Source organism: Oncorhynchus tshawytscha, linkage group LG25 (genome assembly GCF_018296145.1).
Source record: "Oncorhynchus tshawytscha isolate Ot180627B linkage group LG25, Otsh_v2.0, whole genome shotgun sequence".
In the NCBI taxonomy this organism is placed as follows: domain Eukaryota; kingdom Metazoa; phylum Chordata; class Actinopteri; order Salmoniformes; family Salmonidae; genus Oncorhynchus; species Oncorhynchus tshawytscha.
Genome location: NC_056453.1, coordinates 34,058,673 through 34,077,531, shown reverse-complemented (window position 1 = coordinate 34,077,531; position 18,859 = coordinate 34,058,673). Strand labels below are relative to the sequence as shown.

Genomic DNA, 18,859 nt, shown 5'->3' with positions numbered 1-18,859 from the left:
ACAGGGAAATCTCTGCAACAATTAATAAAGAGCTGCAGTTAGTTTTAGAATGGGTGGCAAGGAATAAGTTAGCACTAACTATTTCAAAAACTAAAAGCATTGTATTTGGGACAAATCATTCACTAAACCCTAAACCTCAAATAAACCTTGTAATGAATCATGTGAAAATTGATCAAGTTGAGGTGACTAAACTGCTGTAAGTAACCCTGGAGTGTAAACTGTCATGGTCAAAACACTAAGATCAGGAGAAGTCTGTCCATAATAAAACGCTGTTCTACCTTCTCAACAGCACTATCAACAAGGCAGGTCCTACAGAACCTAGTTTAGCCGCACTTGGACTACTGTTCAGTCGTGTGGTCAGGTGCTACAAAGAGGGACTTAGGAGAATTACAACGGGCCAAGAACAGGGCAGCACGGCTGGCCCTGAGATGTACACAGAGAGCTAACATGAATGACATGCATGTCAATCCCTCATGGCTCAAAGTAGAGGACAGATTGACTTCATCAATACATGTATTTGGAAGAAGTGATGACAGGCTGAATGCACAAGCTGTCTGTTTAAACTACTAGCACACAGCTCAGACACCCATACATACCCCACAAGAAATGACACCAGAGGTCTCTTCACAATCCCAAAGTCCAGAACAGACTATGGGAGGCGCACAATACTAGATAGAGCCATGACTACATGGAACTCTATTCCACAATACAACATAGAGCCATGACTACATGGAACTCTATTCCACATCAGGTAACTGACGCAAGCAGTAGAATCAGATAAAAAAACAACTGATAAAATGCACCTCATGGAACAACGGGGACTGTGAAGAGACACACACACAGGTACAGACACACATACACATGATAAGAGACACACTCTACACACACATACACATGGATGTTGTATTGTGAATATGGGATAGTAGCCTGAGAGAACACTCTAAATGTATTGGTAAAGTGTTATGCAATGTAATGTCATGTAATAATGTAAATTGTATGTAACTGCCTTAATGTTGCTGGGCCCCAGGAAGAAGAGCTGCTGCCTTGGCATGGATCCTTAATAAATACAAATAGCAACTGAAGCGGTGCCAATAAATCCTAGCTATTATTCTGTGGCCTTGAGTCAATACCTATACACCACAATGGGGCTCTATAGTGTGGTGGTTTATGTACTAGTACACAATGTGATGTCATGTTTTCATTCTAATAAACTAATGCAGTTTAATATTGTTCCCATACATTCATCATTCCCTACGCAAAGTGTTTGCATTGTAGATGATTGTCTGAAACTGCTACTGTGCTGGAATAGGCCATGATGCTTAAAACACTGCCTTTTATTGATATGCATGACAATCCCTGGCATAAGCAGAAATAAAAACAACTTTATTTAATTATGCACTGAATTATTCTTATTCAGTTGTTCAGCAATAGTCAAACTGGAAACAAAGACATCCCTTCCCACAGTTCATTGCAATGTTGATGGCACCTCTACCCTTATTATGATACATTCTAGCTGTACATCCACAGCAGGACAGAACAATGGCATGGTTGTCATTGTCAATTTTTGTTTATGAATATGTATGAGGTGTGACTGAGGATTGGTGTGTCATTAAAACAATGGCATAAGTGAACAATCTATGAATCCTTTGTCTCAGGTCTTGGGTTGCTCTCAATGACGTGATGTCTGGCAGGCCGTAGCACACTGTTCTCCATCCCGATCACTTCCTGACTGTGGTGGATGTGGGGGAGGGGCAAACAGAGATGTAATCACCGTTGGGAGATGGTTTCCGTATGCCCTCTATTGTGAGTCATGATGAGGGAGGTATTGAATCCATTATGAGGTAATGAAGTTGGCTGTCCATGTCGTGTATGAGCAGTGTTACCGTTTTGATGTGGACATACAGTTCCAACAAGTTCTCACAGTCTCACTGCAGAATTAGATGTTTATCCACGTTTCTTCAAGTGTCACATTTTGAAGTTGATCCAAACGTCAAATTTCAAAGTGTTTTTGACACCCTGGGTTGCTCCTTAACCTTGTATCGTTCCATTTCTTAAGTTTAGTCACTCATTCTGAATGGTTAAGGTAAGGGTTAAGGTTTGGGATAGGGATAAACATTAAGTTTAGTCACTCATTCTGAATGGTTAAGGTTTGGGATAGGGATAAACATTAAGTTTAGTCACTCATTCTGAATGGTTAAGGTAAGGGTTAAGGTTTGGGATAGAGATAAACATTAAGTTTAGTCACTCATTCTGAATGGTTAAGGTAAGGGTTAAGGTTTGGGATAGGGTTTAAACATTAAGTTTAGTCACTCATTCTGAATGGTTAAGGTAAGGGTTAAGGTTTGGGATAGAGATAAACATTAAGTTTAGTCACTCATTCTGAATGGTTAAGGTAAGGGTTAAGGTTTGGGATAGGGATAAACATTAAGTTTAGTCACTCATTCTGAATGGTTAAGGTAAGGGTTAAGGTTTGGGATAGAGATAAACATTAAGTTTAGTCACTCATTCTGAATGGTTAAGGTAAGGGTTAAGGTTTGGGATAGGGATAAAACCTTAAGTTTAGTCACTCATTCTGAATGGTTAAGGTAAGGGTTAAGGTTTGGGATAGGGATAAAACCTTAAGTTTAGTCACTCATTCTGAATGGTTAAGGTAAGGGTTAAGGTTTGGGATAGGGATAAAACATTAAGTTTAGTCACTCATTCTGAATGGTTAAGGTTTGGGATAGGGATAAAACCTTAAGTTTAGTCACTCATTCTGAATGGTTAAGGTAAGGGTTAAGGTTTGGGATAGGGTTTAAACATTAAGTTTAGTCACTCATTCTGAATGGTTAAGGTAAGGGTTAAGGTTTGGGATAGAGATAAACATTAAGTTTAGTCACTCATTCTGAATGGTTAAGGTAAGGGTTAAGGTTTGGGATAGGGATAAAACATTACGTTTAGTCACTCATTCTGAATGGTTAAGGTAAGGGTTAAGGTTTGGGATAGGGATAAAACATTAAGTTTAGTCACTCATTCTGAATGGTTAAGGTTTGGGATAGGGATAAAACCTTAAGTTTAGTCACTCATTCTGAATGGTTAAGGTAAGTGTTAAGGTTTGGGATAGGGATAAAACCTTAAGTTTAGTCACTCATTCTGAATGGTTAAGGTAAGGGTTAAGGTTTGGGATAGGGTTTAAACATTAAGTTTAGTCACTCATTCTGAATGGTTAAGGTAAGGGTTAAGGTTTGGGATAGGGATAAAACATTAAGTTTAGTCACTCATTCTGAATGGTTAAGGTTTAAGGTTTGGGATAGGGATAAAACATTAAGTTTAGTCACTCATTCTGAATGGTTAAGGTAAGGGTTAAGGTTTGGGATAGGGATAAAACCATTAAGTTTAGTCACTCATTCTGAATGGTTAAGGTAAGGGTTAAGGTTTGGGATAGGGATAAAACATTAAGTTTAGTCACTCATTCTGAATGGTTAAGGTAAGGGTTAAGGTTTGGGATAGGGATAAAACATTAAGTTTAGTCACTCATTCTGAATGGTTAAGGTAAGGGTTAAGGTTTGGGATAGGGATAAAACCTTAAGTTTAGTCACTCATTCTGAATGGTTAAGATAAGGGTTAAGGTTTGGGATAGGGTTTAAACATTAAGTTTAGTCACTCATTCTGAATGGTTAAGGTAAGGGTTAAGGTTTGGGATAGAGATAAACATTAAGTTTAGTCACTCATTCTGAATGGTTAAGGTAAGGGTTAAGGTTTGGGATAGGGATAAAACATTACGTTTAGTCACTCATTCTGAATGGTTAAGGTAAGGGTTAAGGTTTGGGATAGGGATAAAACATTAAGTTTAGTCACTCATTCTGAATGGTTAAGGTTTGGGATAGGGATAAACATTAAGTTTAGTCACTCATTCTGAATGGTTAAGGTAAGGGTTAAGGTTTGGGATAGAGATAAACATTAAGTTTAGTCACTCATTCTGAATGGTTAAGGTAAGGGTTAAGGTTTGGGATAGAGATAAAACATTAAGTTTAGTCACTCATTCTGAATGGTTAAGGTAAGGGTTAAGGTTTGGGATAGGGATAAAACATTAAGTTTAGTCACTCATTCTGAATGGTTAAGGTTTGGGATAGGGATAAAACCTTAAGTTTAGTCACTCATTCTGAATGGTTAAGGTAAGGGTTAAGGTTTGGGATAGGGTTTAAACATTAAGTTTAGTCACTCATTCTGAATGGTTAAGGTAAGGGTTAAGGTTTGGGATAGAGATAAACATTAAGTTTAGTCACTCATTCTGAATGGTTAAGGTAAGGGTTAAGGTTTGGGATAGGGATAAAACCTTAAGTTTAGTCACTCATTCTGAATGGTTAAGGTAAGGGTTAAGGTTTGGGATAGGGTTAAACATTAAGTTTAGTCACTCATTCTGAATGGTTAAGGTAAGGGTTAAGGTTTGGGATAGGGATAAAACATTAAGTTTAGTCACTCATTCTGAATGGTTAAGGTTTGGGATAGGGATAAAACCTTAAGTTTAGTCACTCATTCTGAATGGTTAAGGTAAGGGTTAAGGTTTGGGATAGGGATAAAACATTAAGTTTAGTCACTCATTCTGAATGGTTAAGGTTTGGGATAGGGATAAACATTAAGTTTAGTCACTCATTCTGAATGGTTAAGGTAAGGGTTAAGGTTTGGGATAGAGATAAACATTAAGTTTAGTCACTCATTCTGAATGGTTAAGGTAAGGGTTAAGGTTTGGGATAGAGATAAAACCTTAAGTTTAGTCACTCATTCTGAATGGTTAAGGTAAGGGTTAAGGTTTGGGATAGGGTTTAAACATTAAGTTTAGTCACTCATTCTGAATGGTTAAGGTAAGGGTTAAGGTTTGGGATAGAGATAAACATTAAGTTTAGTCACTCATTCTGAATGGTTAAGGTAAGGGTTAAGGTTTGGGATAGGGATAAAACCTTAAGTTTAGTCACTCATTCTGAATGGTTAAGGTAAGGGTTAAGGTTTGGGATAGGGTTTAAACATTAAGTTTAGTCACTCATTCTGAATGGTTAAGGTAAGGGTTAAGGTTTGGGATAGGGATAAAACATTAAGTTTAGTCACTCATTCTGAATGGTTAAGGTTTGGGATAGGGATAAAACCTTAAGTTTAGTCACTCATTCTGAATGGTTAAGGTAAGGGTTAAGGTTTGGGATAGGGATAAAACATTAAGTTTAGTCACTCATTCTGAATGGTTAAGGTTTGGGATAGGGATAAACATTAAGTTTAGTCACTCATTCTGAATGGTTAAGGTTTGGGATAGGGATAAAACCTTAAGTTTAGTCACTCATTCTGAATGGTTAAGGTAAGGGTTAAGGTTTGGGATAGGGTTTAAACATTAAGTTTAGTCACTCATTCTGAATGGTTAAGGTAAGGGTTAAGGTTTGGGATAGAGATAAACATTAAGTTTAGTCACTCATTCTGAATGGTTAAGGTAAGGGTTAAGGTTTGGGATAGGGTTTAAACATTAAGTTTAGTCACTCATTCTGAATGGTTAAGGTAAGGGTTAAGGTTTGGGATAGGGATAAAACATTAAGTTTAGTCACTCATTCTGAATGGTTAAGGTAAGGGTTAAGGTTTGGGATAGGGATAAAACATTAAGTTTAGTCACTCATTCTGAATGGTTAAGATAAGGGTTAAGGTTTGGGATAGGGATAAAACATTAAGTTTAGTCACTCATTCTGAATGGTTAAGGTTTGGGATAGGGATAAAACCTTAAGTTTAGTCACTCATTCTGAATGGTTAAGGTAAGGGTTAAGGTTTGGGATAGGGATAAAACATTAAGTTTAGTCACTCATTCTGAATGGTTAAGGTTTGGGATAGGGATAAACATTAAGTTTAGTCACTCATTCTGAATGGTTAAGGTAAGGGTTAAGGTTTGGGATAGAGATAAACATTAAGTTTAGTCACTCATTCTGAATGGTTAAGGTAAGGGTTAAGGTTTGGGATAGAGATAAAACCTTAAGTTTAGTCACTCATTCTGAATGGTTAAGGTAAGGGTTAAGGTTTGGGATAGGGTTTAAACATTAAGTTTAGTCACTCATTCTGAATGGTTAAGGTAAGGGTTAAGGTTTGGGATAGAGATAAACATTAAGTTTAGTCACTCATTCTGAATGGTTAAGGTAAGGGTTAAGGTTTGGGATAGGGATAAAACATTACGTTTAGTCACTCATTCTGAATGGTTAAGGTAAGGGTTAAGGTTTGGGATAGGGATAAAACATTAAGTTTAGTCACTCATTCTGAATGGTTAAGGTTTGGGATAGGGATAAAACCTTAAGTTTAGTCACTCATTCTGAATGGTTAAGGTAAGGGTTAAGGTTTGGGATAGGGATAAAACATTAAGTTTAGTCACTCATTCTGAATGGTTAAGGTTTGGGATAGGGATAAACATTAAGTTTAGTCACTCATTCTGAATGGTTAAGGTAAGGGTTAAGGTTTGGGATAGAGATAAACATTAAGTTTAGTCACTCATTCTGAATGGTTAAGGTAAGGGTTAAGGTTTGGGATAGAGATAAAACATTAAGTTTAGTCACTCATTCTGAATGGTTAAGGTAAGGGTTAAGGTTTGGGATAGGGATAAAACATTAAGTTTAGTCACTCATTCTGAATGGTTAAGGTTTGGGATAGGGATAAAACCTTAAGTTTAGTCACTCATTCTGAATGGTTAAGGTAAGGGTTAAGGTTTGGGATAGGGTTTAAACATTAAGTTTAGTCACTCATTCTGAATGGTTAAGGTAAGGGTTAAGGTTTGGGATAGAGATAAACATTAAGTTTAGTCACTCATTCTGAATGGTTAAGGTAAGGGTTAAGGTTTGGGATAGGGATAAACATTAAGTTTAGTCACTCATTCTGAATGGTTAAGGTAAGGGTTAAGGTTTGGGATAGAGATAAAACATTAAGTTTAGTCACTCATTCTGAATGGTTAAGGTAAGGGTTAAGGTTTGGGATAGGGATAAAACCTTAAGTTTAGTCACTCATTCTGAATGGTTAAGGTAAGGGTTAAGGTTTGGGATAGGGATAAACATTAAGTTTAGTCACTCATTCTGAATGGTTAAGGTAAGGGTTAAGGTTTGGGATAGGGATAAAACATTACGTTTAGTCACTCATTCTGAATGGTTAAGGTTTGGGATAGGGATAAAACCTTAAGTTTAGTCACTCATTCTGAATGGTTAAGGTAAGGGTTAAGGTTTGGGATAGGGATAAAACATTAAGTTTAGTCACTCATTCTGAATGGTTAAGGTTTGGGATAGGGATAAACATTAAGTTTAGTCACTCATTCTGAATGGTTAAGGTAAGGGTTAAGGTTTGGGATAGAGATAAACATTAAGTTTAGTCACTCATTCTGAATGGTTAAGGTAAGGGTTAAGGTTTGGGATAGAGATAAAACCTTAAGTTTAGTCACTCATTCTGAATGGTTAAGGTAAGGGTTAAGGTTTGGGATAGGGTTTAAACATTAAGTTTAGTCACTCATTCTGAATGGTTAAGGTAAGGGTTAAGGTTTGGGATAGAGATAAAACATTAAGTTTAGTCACTCATTCTGAATGGTTAAGGTAAGGGTTAAGGTTTGGGATAGGGATAAAACCTTAAGTTTAGTCACTCATTCTGAATGGTTAAGGTAAGGGTTAAGGTTTGGGATAGGGTTTAAACATTAAGTTTAGTCACTCATTCTGAATGGTTAAGGTAAGGGTTAAGGTTTGGGATAGGGATAAAACCTTAAGTTTAGTCACTCATTCTGAATGGTTAAGGTTTGGGATAGGGATAAAACCTTAAGTTTAGTCACTCATTCTGAATGGTTAAGGTAAGGGTTAAGGTTTGGGATAGAGATAAACATTAAGTTTAGTCACTCATTCTGAATGGTTAAGGTAAGGGTTAAGGTTTGGGATAGGGATAAAACATTAAGTTTAGTCACTCATTCTGAATGGTTAAGGTAAGGGTTAAGGTTTGGGATAGAGATAAAACATTAAGTTTAGTCACTCATTCTGAATGGTTAAGGTAAGGGTTAAGGTTTGGGATAGAGATAAAACAGTGTCCCCTCCCACACTGGGTTTGAACATCATCATGGGATTACGCCCAACCCCGTCCACAAGGCACTTGTCTCCTTGACTGTAATAGTGGTCACTGTTGCCCCTAGTGGCTGGTTGATAAGGCATTTTCCGACATCCTCAGGACATTGATAGACGTCCAATTTCGAAGTCAATCTTTATCTCCCTGGGCATACAGTATGCTTTATTTGAATAGCTTTACATGATGAATTGGTTAACAGAAAATTAGCTTACATATTTTAAGTTCTACCATTCCGGCACGTGTGATTGGTCCTTACCTGCCGCCTCTTTAAGAAGTCCAGGGCTATCTGTACATTCTGGAGTCTGTGGAACCGCATCCTCCCTTTCTCCCGAGGCTGTGGGCATAGAGGAGGAATGGGAAGAGCGGGTCATGTTAGTGACGTTGCCATGTGGTCTCTCCCTTTCCAAGGACCAGGGACTCACCACACCATTAGTAGTATGAGGACACAGGACATGCTGCTGCCAGGGTCTTACCCACTCATCTGCTGAGGGAAAGAGAGAAAAACCAAAAGGGAGGGAACCAACAAATCCGGATCCAGGGCGGTCATTGGCCAATTGCACAGTAACATAGTTACACTGAAACTCAGATTTTTAACTTTGTATGTATGTATGTCAAACAAAAACCAATGATTGCAAGGTTAAACAAACCATACAACTCTATGCACAAGAATGACTTTTAACATTTTCCACTGAACATTTTCCAAAAACACATTTTATTGAAGAACAGTGCAGTCATTCTCTTACCGAATCCCTTTCACCACAAAAGCCTTTTCCTCAACGGCTCACTCTCCTTTAACTCAGCACGTTCAGTCAAGTGGCTTGGTTTTTGGTATACACTAAATACAATAGAAAGCCACTATCTGATGAAACATGTCCAATGGTTCATAAATGTTGACATTCAGTTTGATTGTATGGCTCAATGATGCACAAAGCTACTGAGGTTGGACTTAAAGACCCAGGCGGAGCTCTTATGAACCACATAATAATGTTACGTGTTTCAAATGTGACGGAGTTGTACTAGCGCTTGCAATCCTATCCAAGACTGAAGTGCATGGTGTTTCTCCTTGACTTTCCTATGGCATGTACAATACCACAGTTTGTTGTTGTTGAGAAAAATTGAACATGAGCCTGGGCCTTTAGCTCATAAGGCGAGTGCATTGCCATCATGTAATCCATCTCAGCTTGTCAGCTAGCATTTCTAAAGCAATACAGTGGGCCTACTCCCTAGTCTACACAGCAGCATCGAGCACAGAGTTGCTTCTATCATACAATCTACGAGAAAAAAAACTTGACCTAGCCAACTACGGTCCACTAAAGTGAAAAGCCTGTGGAGGGATTGTTGTTCCACTCTCATTAATGTCCACGGCACGCGCTGCATTAGTTGTGTTACAAGGGGGAGGATGGTGAACCACACCTACCCCCTTATCATCATCCTGCTCATGTCCATGCTGCTCAACCGCGCATGCTTCTGCCGAACTCACCAACCGCAACGTCTTGAGGAAATCACGCTCCCTTGGCTTACCAGACCGAGTTAACGTGAGCGCAAGAAAGAAACACACAAGGGAGAGACAAATAGACATGGACACAAGTTGGACAAATAAAAAGGAGGACATAAAGTGAAACAATCCAATACAGAAGAAACAGAGGAGAGGAGGAAGAGGGTAGAGAGGAAAAAATCAGCTTCACCTATTTTAGAGGGAACCTCATTTCTCCTCACATGAGTTACAGAGATGCTGCTGCACGTCACCAAACAACGATCAGAAATGATTGTGATTCATTTTCATGTTCTCCAATGCAGGCATCTACAACCCTGTTCCTGGAGAGTTCCCGCTCTAATCTAGCGCTCCTGATTCTAACAATTAGCCGATTGATAGATAAGATGAATCAGGTTAGTTACAACTGAAAGTGTAGTTCTCCAGGAACAGGGTTGGAAAGGCAAGCTCTATTGTGATGACATTTTGAGTGATCCGAACTGAAGTGATCACGATTCCTTGTCTACGTCTCCCATCCATAATTTCTATCAGGCAGTGTTTTGTTTGGAACACAATGACATAAGAAACGTTGTAAACAAGCATCCCACTGGGCTCGGACGTCAGTTCAATGTCTAGTTTTGAGTTATCAACTAACGTGAATTCAATGTCACCCTGTCATTGGATTTAGGCTAAAAGTTAGGTGGAAAAAAACCTACATTCCCTTACGTTGATGACTTGAAAATCCAATCAGTTTTCCACATTGATTCAACATCATCACATTGAATGTTTGGGTTGAAATGACGTGGAAAGAACGTTGATTCAATCAGTTTTTGACCAGTGGGATTGCAGTTGGTTTCCCCTTAGCCTTGAAGCATATATGGTCTTGGGGAATTTTCACATATCTGTTCGACAAAAACTGTAGGATATACTGTATATGTGGACTTTAGGTGTATGTAAAAACCAAATCAATTCCGGTCCTTGCCCAAGAGGTTCAGGATCCAGGACGTGATTTATAAACAATAAAGTTATATAGCATGTCTGGTAAAGTGAAAACATTCATAAAAATGTTTTGCGTGAAGAAAATTGTAGTTTTTTGGAAATCTCAGAAATGCACCGTGATACTGCTCCAGTGTACAGACTAATATACGAAAACACCCATTACGTTAATCAGAATCACACAATGGAATGAATTGTGTTATCTTGGGGTTTAGTAGCAAGGCAAACCATAGCCTATAATGTACATCTCTGATCTAACTTTTCTTTCAAGAACGCAGATACAGTTCCCAAAATAAAACTGTCTAACACAATGAAAAATGGCACCCTATTCCCTATAAATCAAATCAAATCACATTTTATTGGTCACATACACATATTTAGCAGATGTTATTGCGGGTGTAGCGAAATGCTTGTTTAGATTATTATTTATGTCTGTCGGCGCCATCCTGCATTTTTGCATGGGCTCTGGTCAAAAGTAGTTCCCTAGGGAATGGGGATCCATTTCACATATACCCTCTGACTCATCATGTACACAGGCTACGTTACCATGACAACACAGTACTCACCAATGACTGGCCAGTCAGGACCTCCAGCAGTGAGATCAGGTTATGTCCATCTCGTAGGTCTTCATACAGGTCATTAACATGCTTCCGGACCTAAAGGCCAGAGGAAAGGAAAGTTAATAGAATAATATGATATATAACGTTTGGCAGATGCTTTTATCCAAAGGGACTCACAATCATGCAGGCATATATTTTAAGTACGGGTGGTCCCGGGAATCGAACCTACTATCCTGGTGTTTCAAGCGGCATCAAATCAAATCATATATTATGCCAAATACAACAGGCTTTACAGTGAAATGCTTACTTACGAGCCCTTTCCCAACAATGCAGAGTTAAAAAATAAGAAACAGATGCCTCCCGGGTGGCGCAGTGGTCTCGGGCACTGCATCGCAGCGTTAGCTGTGCCACCAGAGACTCTGGGTTCGTGCCCAGGCTCTGTCGCAGCCGGCCGTGACCGGGAGCTCCGTGGGGCGATGCACAATTGGCCTAGCACCGGGTTGGCAGGACGATGATATAGTAAGGATAGTGATATCCTTGTCTCATCGCGCACCAGCAACTCCTGTGGCGGGCCGGCGCAGTGCACGCTAACCAAGGTTGCCAGGTGCACAGTGTTTCTTCCGACACATTGGTGCGGCTGGCTTCCGGGATAGATGCGTGCTGTGTTAAGAAGCAGTGCTTCTTAACTTTGTGTTTCGGAGGACGCATGGCTTTCGACCTTTGTCTCTCCCGAGCTCGTACAGGAGTTGTAGCGATGAGACAAGATAGTCATTACTAACAATTGGATACCACGAAAAGGGGGTACATTTAAAAAATAAAATAAAAATAAACATTTGCACAAAATAGTAACACAATTAAATATCACGAGGCTATATACAAGGAGTACCAGTACCGAGTCAATGTGCAGGGGTACGAGGTGTTGCGGTTATTGAGGTAATACAATATGTAGGTTGGGGTAAAAGTGACTAGACAATCAGGATAGATAATACACAGAGTAGCAGCAGGATATGCGAGTGTGAAAATGTGTGTGTGCACGTGTGTGTACGTTGGAGTGTCAGTGTGCGTATGTGTGCGTATGTGGGAACATGATGAGAGTGGATACCTATTGGGATATTTAAATCAGACCTGTGTCAATTTAGTTTTTTGAGACTATTCCATTGGTTCCATTGTAGCGTGTAAACTAAATCAAGTGCATTTCAGTCATTTCAAAGTATTTGACGTAATGTATTTGACCCAGGTCTGATTTGAATCTCAAAACATTTACTGCCTGACTGAAACTACAATTAGGCTACCTTAAACAACCTTATTTCCTGATCCTCCTGATCCTAATCACAGACTGTGATTTATCACCATATAATTAGTATATTTTACATGAGGCTGAAACAGGATACTTGTTATTTGGCCCAATTTTACTGCACGGAATTCTAATTGGTCAACCACAGGCTAGGGTCGGGGGTTATAAATTACATCCTGTCACTTTGTTCTGGGGACTTGAAGAATTAACATCTACTTCTCAGCGTCACATCAAGGATTTGTCCTCTTTGAATAAAGATATTTTTCTCCCCCTGATTTGCTTAGGAGTCTGTGTTATTGAAGAGTAACATCAACTGCTGACACAATGGCAAAGTAATCTTTGACAGACAAAGTACAGACGTTCAACCTTTGAATGTGCTCTGGATTAAAGTTAGGGTAAAACTATGATACTACTATCCTTCCTGCATACAGAGCAGCTGCCCCTCCCTCTTCCCATTCAATCTGAGCCTCTTATATACTTAAACTCTGTCAAAATCAAAGAAAAGCCACACCTCTCCATGTGCTTATTTTAACACGTGCTGACCTTTTGAGTTATCCATAACCTGTTTCAGAAAACCTGACTAACAGGGGCTTGTCTGTCTTTCTTCACAAAAGGCTTGTAACGGCAATGGTAGCACCGTGCTGAGTTGATGATATAGTTACACGAAAAGGAGAAGACCGGACAAAGACAAGAAGCCAAAAAGCTCCACTGACTGTGACTGACATGCTGCAAAGAGGCTGGGAATCAGGGTTATATGGTCTTAACATTTCTCTCTAAGACACAACAGCAAAGGCTTTATCAAAATCATTCCAATCAGGTTCCCCTTCAGACACTAGAGCCTCTGAATAACAGAGGGAGCACATGGCTATGCCACATATCCATGGCCCTCAAAGCACTTCATCCTGCCCCATACTCAACAACTCCAGACCAGTCCTAGGCTTTCTCCTCCCAGTAGGCCAATCTCCCTTTATTCCTGTCCTGTATACCACCAGGCCTGTGAAATCCCCCGGCTGCCCAGTGACCAGCTTTTACGGAGACCAGGTGCCAGACCCCTCTCTTCTCCACCACATAACCCCAGCTAACAGGCACAGTTATATTGTTTGTATATCATTGTACTTAACTTTGGAACACAATGTTGTCATTTTAAATGACAGCATGTTCCAATTCCTGCCAATATCCAGCAACTTCACACAGCCACTGAAGAAGAGTGGAACACATTTTTTTTACAATTATTATTATTTATTTATTTGTCATTTTATTTAACTAGGCAAGTCAGTTAAGAACAAATTATTTTTTTACAATGACAGCCTACCCCGGCCAAACCCTAACCCGGGCGACGCTGGGCCAATTGTGCGCCACCAATCACGGCCGGTTGTGATACAGCCTGGAATCTAAACAGGAGCTGTAGTGACGCCTCTAGCACTAAGATGTAGTGCCTTAGACCACTTCGCCACAGGTCACAATCAACAGCCTGATCAAGACCATGCGAAGAAGATGTGTCGCGCTGAACAAAGCAAATGGCGGTCCCACCAGATACGGACTTGTTTTGTGATCCACGCCCCTACCTGTGACCAAAATATGTATATCTGTATTCCCAGCAGTGGAGGCTTCTTAGGGGAATTAAATAAAAATGAAAATAGTGAAACATTAAAAAAGTTGTCCTTTTTAGATAAAACTATGCTAAATATATTCACGCCATCAAATAATTGATTAAAACGCACTGTTTTGCAATGAAGGTCTACAGTAGCCTCAACAGCACTCTGTAGTGTAGCACTATAGTGTAGTCGGAAAACAGTTAGTTTCTGTCCTCCTCTGGGTACATTGACTTCAATACAAAACAACTTCTGGGTCAACTTCTGGAGGACATCCTCCAGACTATCAGAGCTCTTGCAGCATGAACTGATGTTGTCCACCCAATCAAAAGATCAGAAAGCACTGAAAGCATAAGCTACTGCTATCTAGCACTGCAATGCATAAAGTGTGGTGAGCAGTTGACTAAGACAATAGTTGAACAGTGATGAACAAATTAATGTATTTTACAAAATTAAGGAGAAGAGAGAGAGAGAGAGTGAGAGAGGCAGAGAGAGAGAGAGAGAGAAAGAGAGAGAGAGAGAAAGAGAGAGAGAGAGAAAGAGAGAGGAGAAAATTACAGCTACAGCTGAAGTTCAGGTAAGGAAACCATTGGTTGTATTTTTATTTACTATAATTTAGTTAGTGAATGCAGCTAGCTAGATTAGCCTACTCAAACACCAGGCTCAAACAGAGAGGGATGCTATGTTAGCTAGCTGGCAATGGCTATTCAACACGGGAACTCTTCCAAGTCAAGGTAAGCTTTTGGTTTTATTCATTTATTGCCACTGGGGCCCACCGGTGTAACTGCTAAACTGCTTTCTGACTGTACACTGTACTGCATGATTTAGTGGGTTTACTAACTCATTCGTTCTAGTATCTATGTTGACTATGACGTTAGCTAATATGGTGACAATAATGTAGGCTGGCTGTGTGTAGCAGTTAGTGGTTATGATATGAAGGTTTGGCTTGGAAAGGTTTTTTCACCTGGTCACAGAAAAGGTGAGAGGAGGAGAGCACGCAGATAGGTTCTATAAGGAATGAAATATACAACGAGCAAAGTGATCATGCTGTTTGTATCTGGCTGCTGTGAAAGTGAACTGTGTTTGCGTGTTATCAGGGGCGTATTCATTCCGCCAATCATGTGGAAAAACGTTTCTTAAACAGAAACAAAAGGAACGAAAAGGGGATAAACATACCTGAATCTGTCCAATAGAAATTCACATTTGCAACTGTTGGACTAATGATTACACCGCATATTAGCTAGATCCAGGCAAGAGTGTGCAAGGCGTTATTGAATGTGCCACTGTCTGTCACCTTGGTTACTCAAAATTCTCTCGAGCTGTGGACCTACGTTGTAAACTTTCATTCATAGGCTAGGTTGTAGCAACCTCATGATGGGTACATGGAAAATTTGAGTATCATGTAGTAGCCTAAACCTATCGATATAACATTGAGCTGGGTGAATGGAATAAGAATGACAGTCATCCAATATGCTGTAATAGAAATAAGGCCATGCACTTTAAAAAAAATATATCATCCTCCCTCATCTTAAACGCCACTGACTGCCACTGATTCCCACATGATTCATGTGACGTACATTGTCTCACTCTCCGCCCTAATGCAGCGAAATTCGTCTAAATGTTTACATTTATTTTTCCATATATAGAAATACACATGCTATGTGTTTGAATAAAATCCACTACATACTGTATGTACTGAGCTTGTCTGATGCCTTAAGTACACTGATTGATTAAATAATTAAGACACACAATTGACTTAAGAAGGAGCCCAATGGTGACACTGACAGCGAGTGCCTGTGTGACTGGCGTACGTTGTCTCGCTCTCCACCCTAATGCAGCGAAAAGGCACCACAGCACAGCAAGTATTTATTGCGCTGTCTGTGCTGAAGCTGTAACATCATTACAGCCGTTTAGTTTCTAACTTGTTTCTGACTGAAAAGTTCTGTTACCAAAACATTCCCTATTCCCAGAACCCTTGCTCTCTTTACGTGAAACATGTGAGCATCGTATGCATGTGACCAATAGAGCCTGACCTATAGCTTATCGTAATCACATCAATAAATTGGTATTAACAAACTCTGAACATGGCAACAAGTGACAGCAAAATGGATGTGGAGGACCTTAAAAATAAACTTGAAACAGACAAATGTTTACTGGTTGCTCAGGAGGTAAAGGGGAAGTCAGATTTGTGGAAGACATAGTGGTGGAAACTACTGGAGATCCAGAAAAAGGAGGGTATATGAGCAAGCATTGCATGAGTATTATGTGTGCCAAAAAGTTGCTGTTAGATTACAATATTATTCTTTTTTTCTGACCATTTGTAACAGTGTAAACCACACTAAATAAATAAGTGTACCAGAGAGTCTGTTCTAACGGAAAAAATAATAACATATAAAGCCTTTATTACAGCCCAGCGACGGTTAAAAACAGCCGAATCTGTGAATTTGCTTTATCTGACATTTTGCCATTGCATGAGGCTTGGTGCTCACAGAATCAGCAGGCTATTAATTAAACAAACACTCAAACAGACAACAGAAGCAAGATCTGTCTTATTTCTGTAGATATGTATGGATGATTTATAAAGCCAGGCACATTTAACTGAAAGGCTATTGATTATAGGACCTAATTAAGTTGGGCTTTCCTATCTCCTCAATTATCTTAGACAATTAGGCTAAGGCAAGGGCTGTTTCCTCGTCTCAGCTGCTGCTGCCTCCACCATATTGTTCTCAATCCCAATATGCTGCATAACTTTGCTATTATGCACATAGCAACATATGGAAAGGCACCAATTATACGGTGCACTTTGTTAGCTTCGGGGGTTTACAACACTTTTGCCTTCGACCAAATCAAGCAGGCTAAATCAATTGAATATGTGACGAAAACAGGATTATAACTTGCTCCCTAAGCACATTACACAATAAACAGGCATGGATTTTCATGCTTAATAACAAATTGCCTTGAAATATTTCATGCTTGCTCATATGGGAAAGTGGGAAATGTATTGTGAAGACAGACAGTGCATGCAGACACTTGTTGCTCTGCCTCCATGACTAGGTGTTCCCTAATTCCACAGCAAATGAACCAGAGTAATTTAGATTCCTGCTGAGTAAACAAAAACGACTCGGTACATGTACACTGCACCATGAGATGGGTGGAAGACATGTAGGCAGGACAAACTCTGACAAGCTAGCAACAACCATCTCCGATTGGCACCTCGACTCTAGATCTGTCATCAGTAGTGGCAATAAGTGGCTGAGGATAAACGCCGGTCTTTAATGGATTATTCCCTGCATCGGGTAATTACACAGTATATTTCATCTTCATGGAAACTGACAGGGCTAAAACATGAAACAGCCTGTCGTTCTATTATCATTACCATCATACCATCACTCCTGTGTGTTGTAGAAACAGTAACCATTTCAACACAGAATGGCTGAAAGGTGATGACGGAGAAGTGGATGGACAATACGATAATTAGGCAGTGAGGTATGTGAGAAATCATCTACCTACGGGACCGGATTCATACACAACAAGAGTCCTACTGCCATGGGAAAAGCAAAACAGATTCATCTACATGCCTAGACTGAACCTAGCTAACACTGTACATGTGATGAATTGGATGAAAGGAAGAATCCATTTAAAAACTATATGTTGGGATTGGACTTGCAAGAAGCAAAGTGTCACTTGCCACATCATCATGATGTCCATCATCTTCATGAAAATCCAATGTCTTGAAAACTTGACTGCTGACATGCAAAACATTTTTGGACAATATTAACAGTGGACTAATGAAACAAAATACCAACATGTAGTTTTTGAGTGGATTTTTCCTTTAAGACTGGTGCAGGCCACAATATTAAAACAAAGTTCTAACGTTGTCTCTCATATTACATTAAATCTCTTATTAGATTATTGATATGGCAGGCCAAATAAAGACTCCCCAATCAAATAAAAGGAAACATGAATCAAATGAACGGTACACTTTTAGAAAAAATTGTTCCAAAAGGGTTCTTCGGCTGTCCCCCATAGGACAGTGGTAACAAACTTTTTATAGTCCCGTACTACTTCAAACATTCAACCTCCAGCTGCCTACCCCCTCTAGCACCAGGGTCAGCACACTCTCAAATGTTGTTTTTTGCCATCATTGTAAGCGTGCCACACACACACTATACAAATCAAATCAAACTAGATTTGTCACATACACCGAATACAAGTGTAGACTTTACTGTGAAATGCTTACTTACAAGCCCTTAACCAACAGTGCAGTTCAAGAATAAGAACATATTTACCAAGTAGACTAAAATAAAAGGTAATAATGAAAAGTAACACAATAAGAATAACAATAACAACGCTAAATACAGGGGCCACCGTACCAAGTCAGTGTGCGGGTGTACAGGCTAGTTGAGGTAATCTGTACATGTAGGTGGGGGCAAAGTGACTATGCATAGGTAACAAACAAACAGCGAGTAGCAGCAGTGTAACAAAAGGAGGGGGGTCAATGTAAATAGTCTGGTAACGATTTTATGAATTGTTCAGCAGTCTTATGGCTTGGGGGTAGAAGCTGTTGAGGGGAATTTTGGACCTAGACTTGGCGCTCCGGTACCACTTGCCAAGTGGTAGCAAAGAAAACAGTCTATAACTTGGTTGACAGGAGTCTCTGACAATTTTATGGGCTTTTCTCTAACAACGTCTATTACATAGGTCCTGGATGGCAGGAAGCTTGGCCCCAGTGATGTACTGGGCCATTCGCACTACCCTCTGTAGTGCCTTACGGTCAGATGCCGAGCTGTTGCCATACCTGGCGGTGATGCAACCGGTCAGGGTGCTCTCGATGGTGCAGCAGTAGAACCTTTTGAGGATCTGG

General features: G+C 39.7%; 1 protein-coding gene across 10 annotated transcripts in view; it reads right to left on the bottom strand.

Moving 5' to 3' along the window:
* Window positions 1-18,859, bottom strand: part of dst (dystonin) — a 200,013-nt gene that overhangs the window by 121,122 nt on the left and 60,032 nt on the right. For all 10 annotated transcript variants that reach the window (XM_024388277.2, XM_024388279.2, XM_024388278.2 and 7 more), the window contains 2 exons: window positions 11,116-11,205; window positions 8,339-8,416 (listed from right to left, as the gene is read on the bottom strand). In XM_024388277.2, coding sequence (XP_024244045.1) covers window positions 8,339-8,416; window positions 11,116-11,205 — 168 coding nt within the window. The remainder of the gene's footprint in view (window positions 1-8,338; window positions 8,417-11,115; window positions 11,206-18,859) is intronic.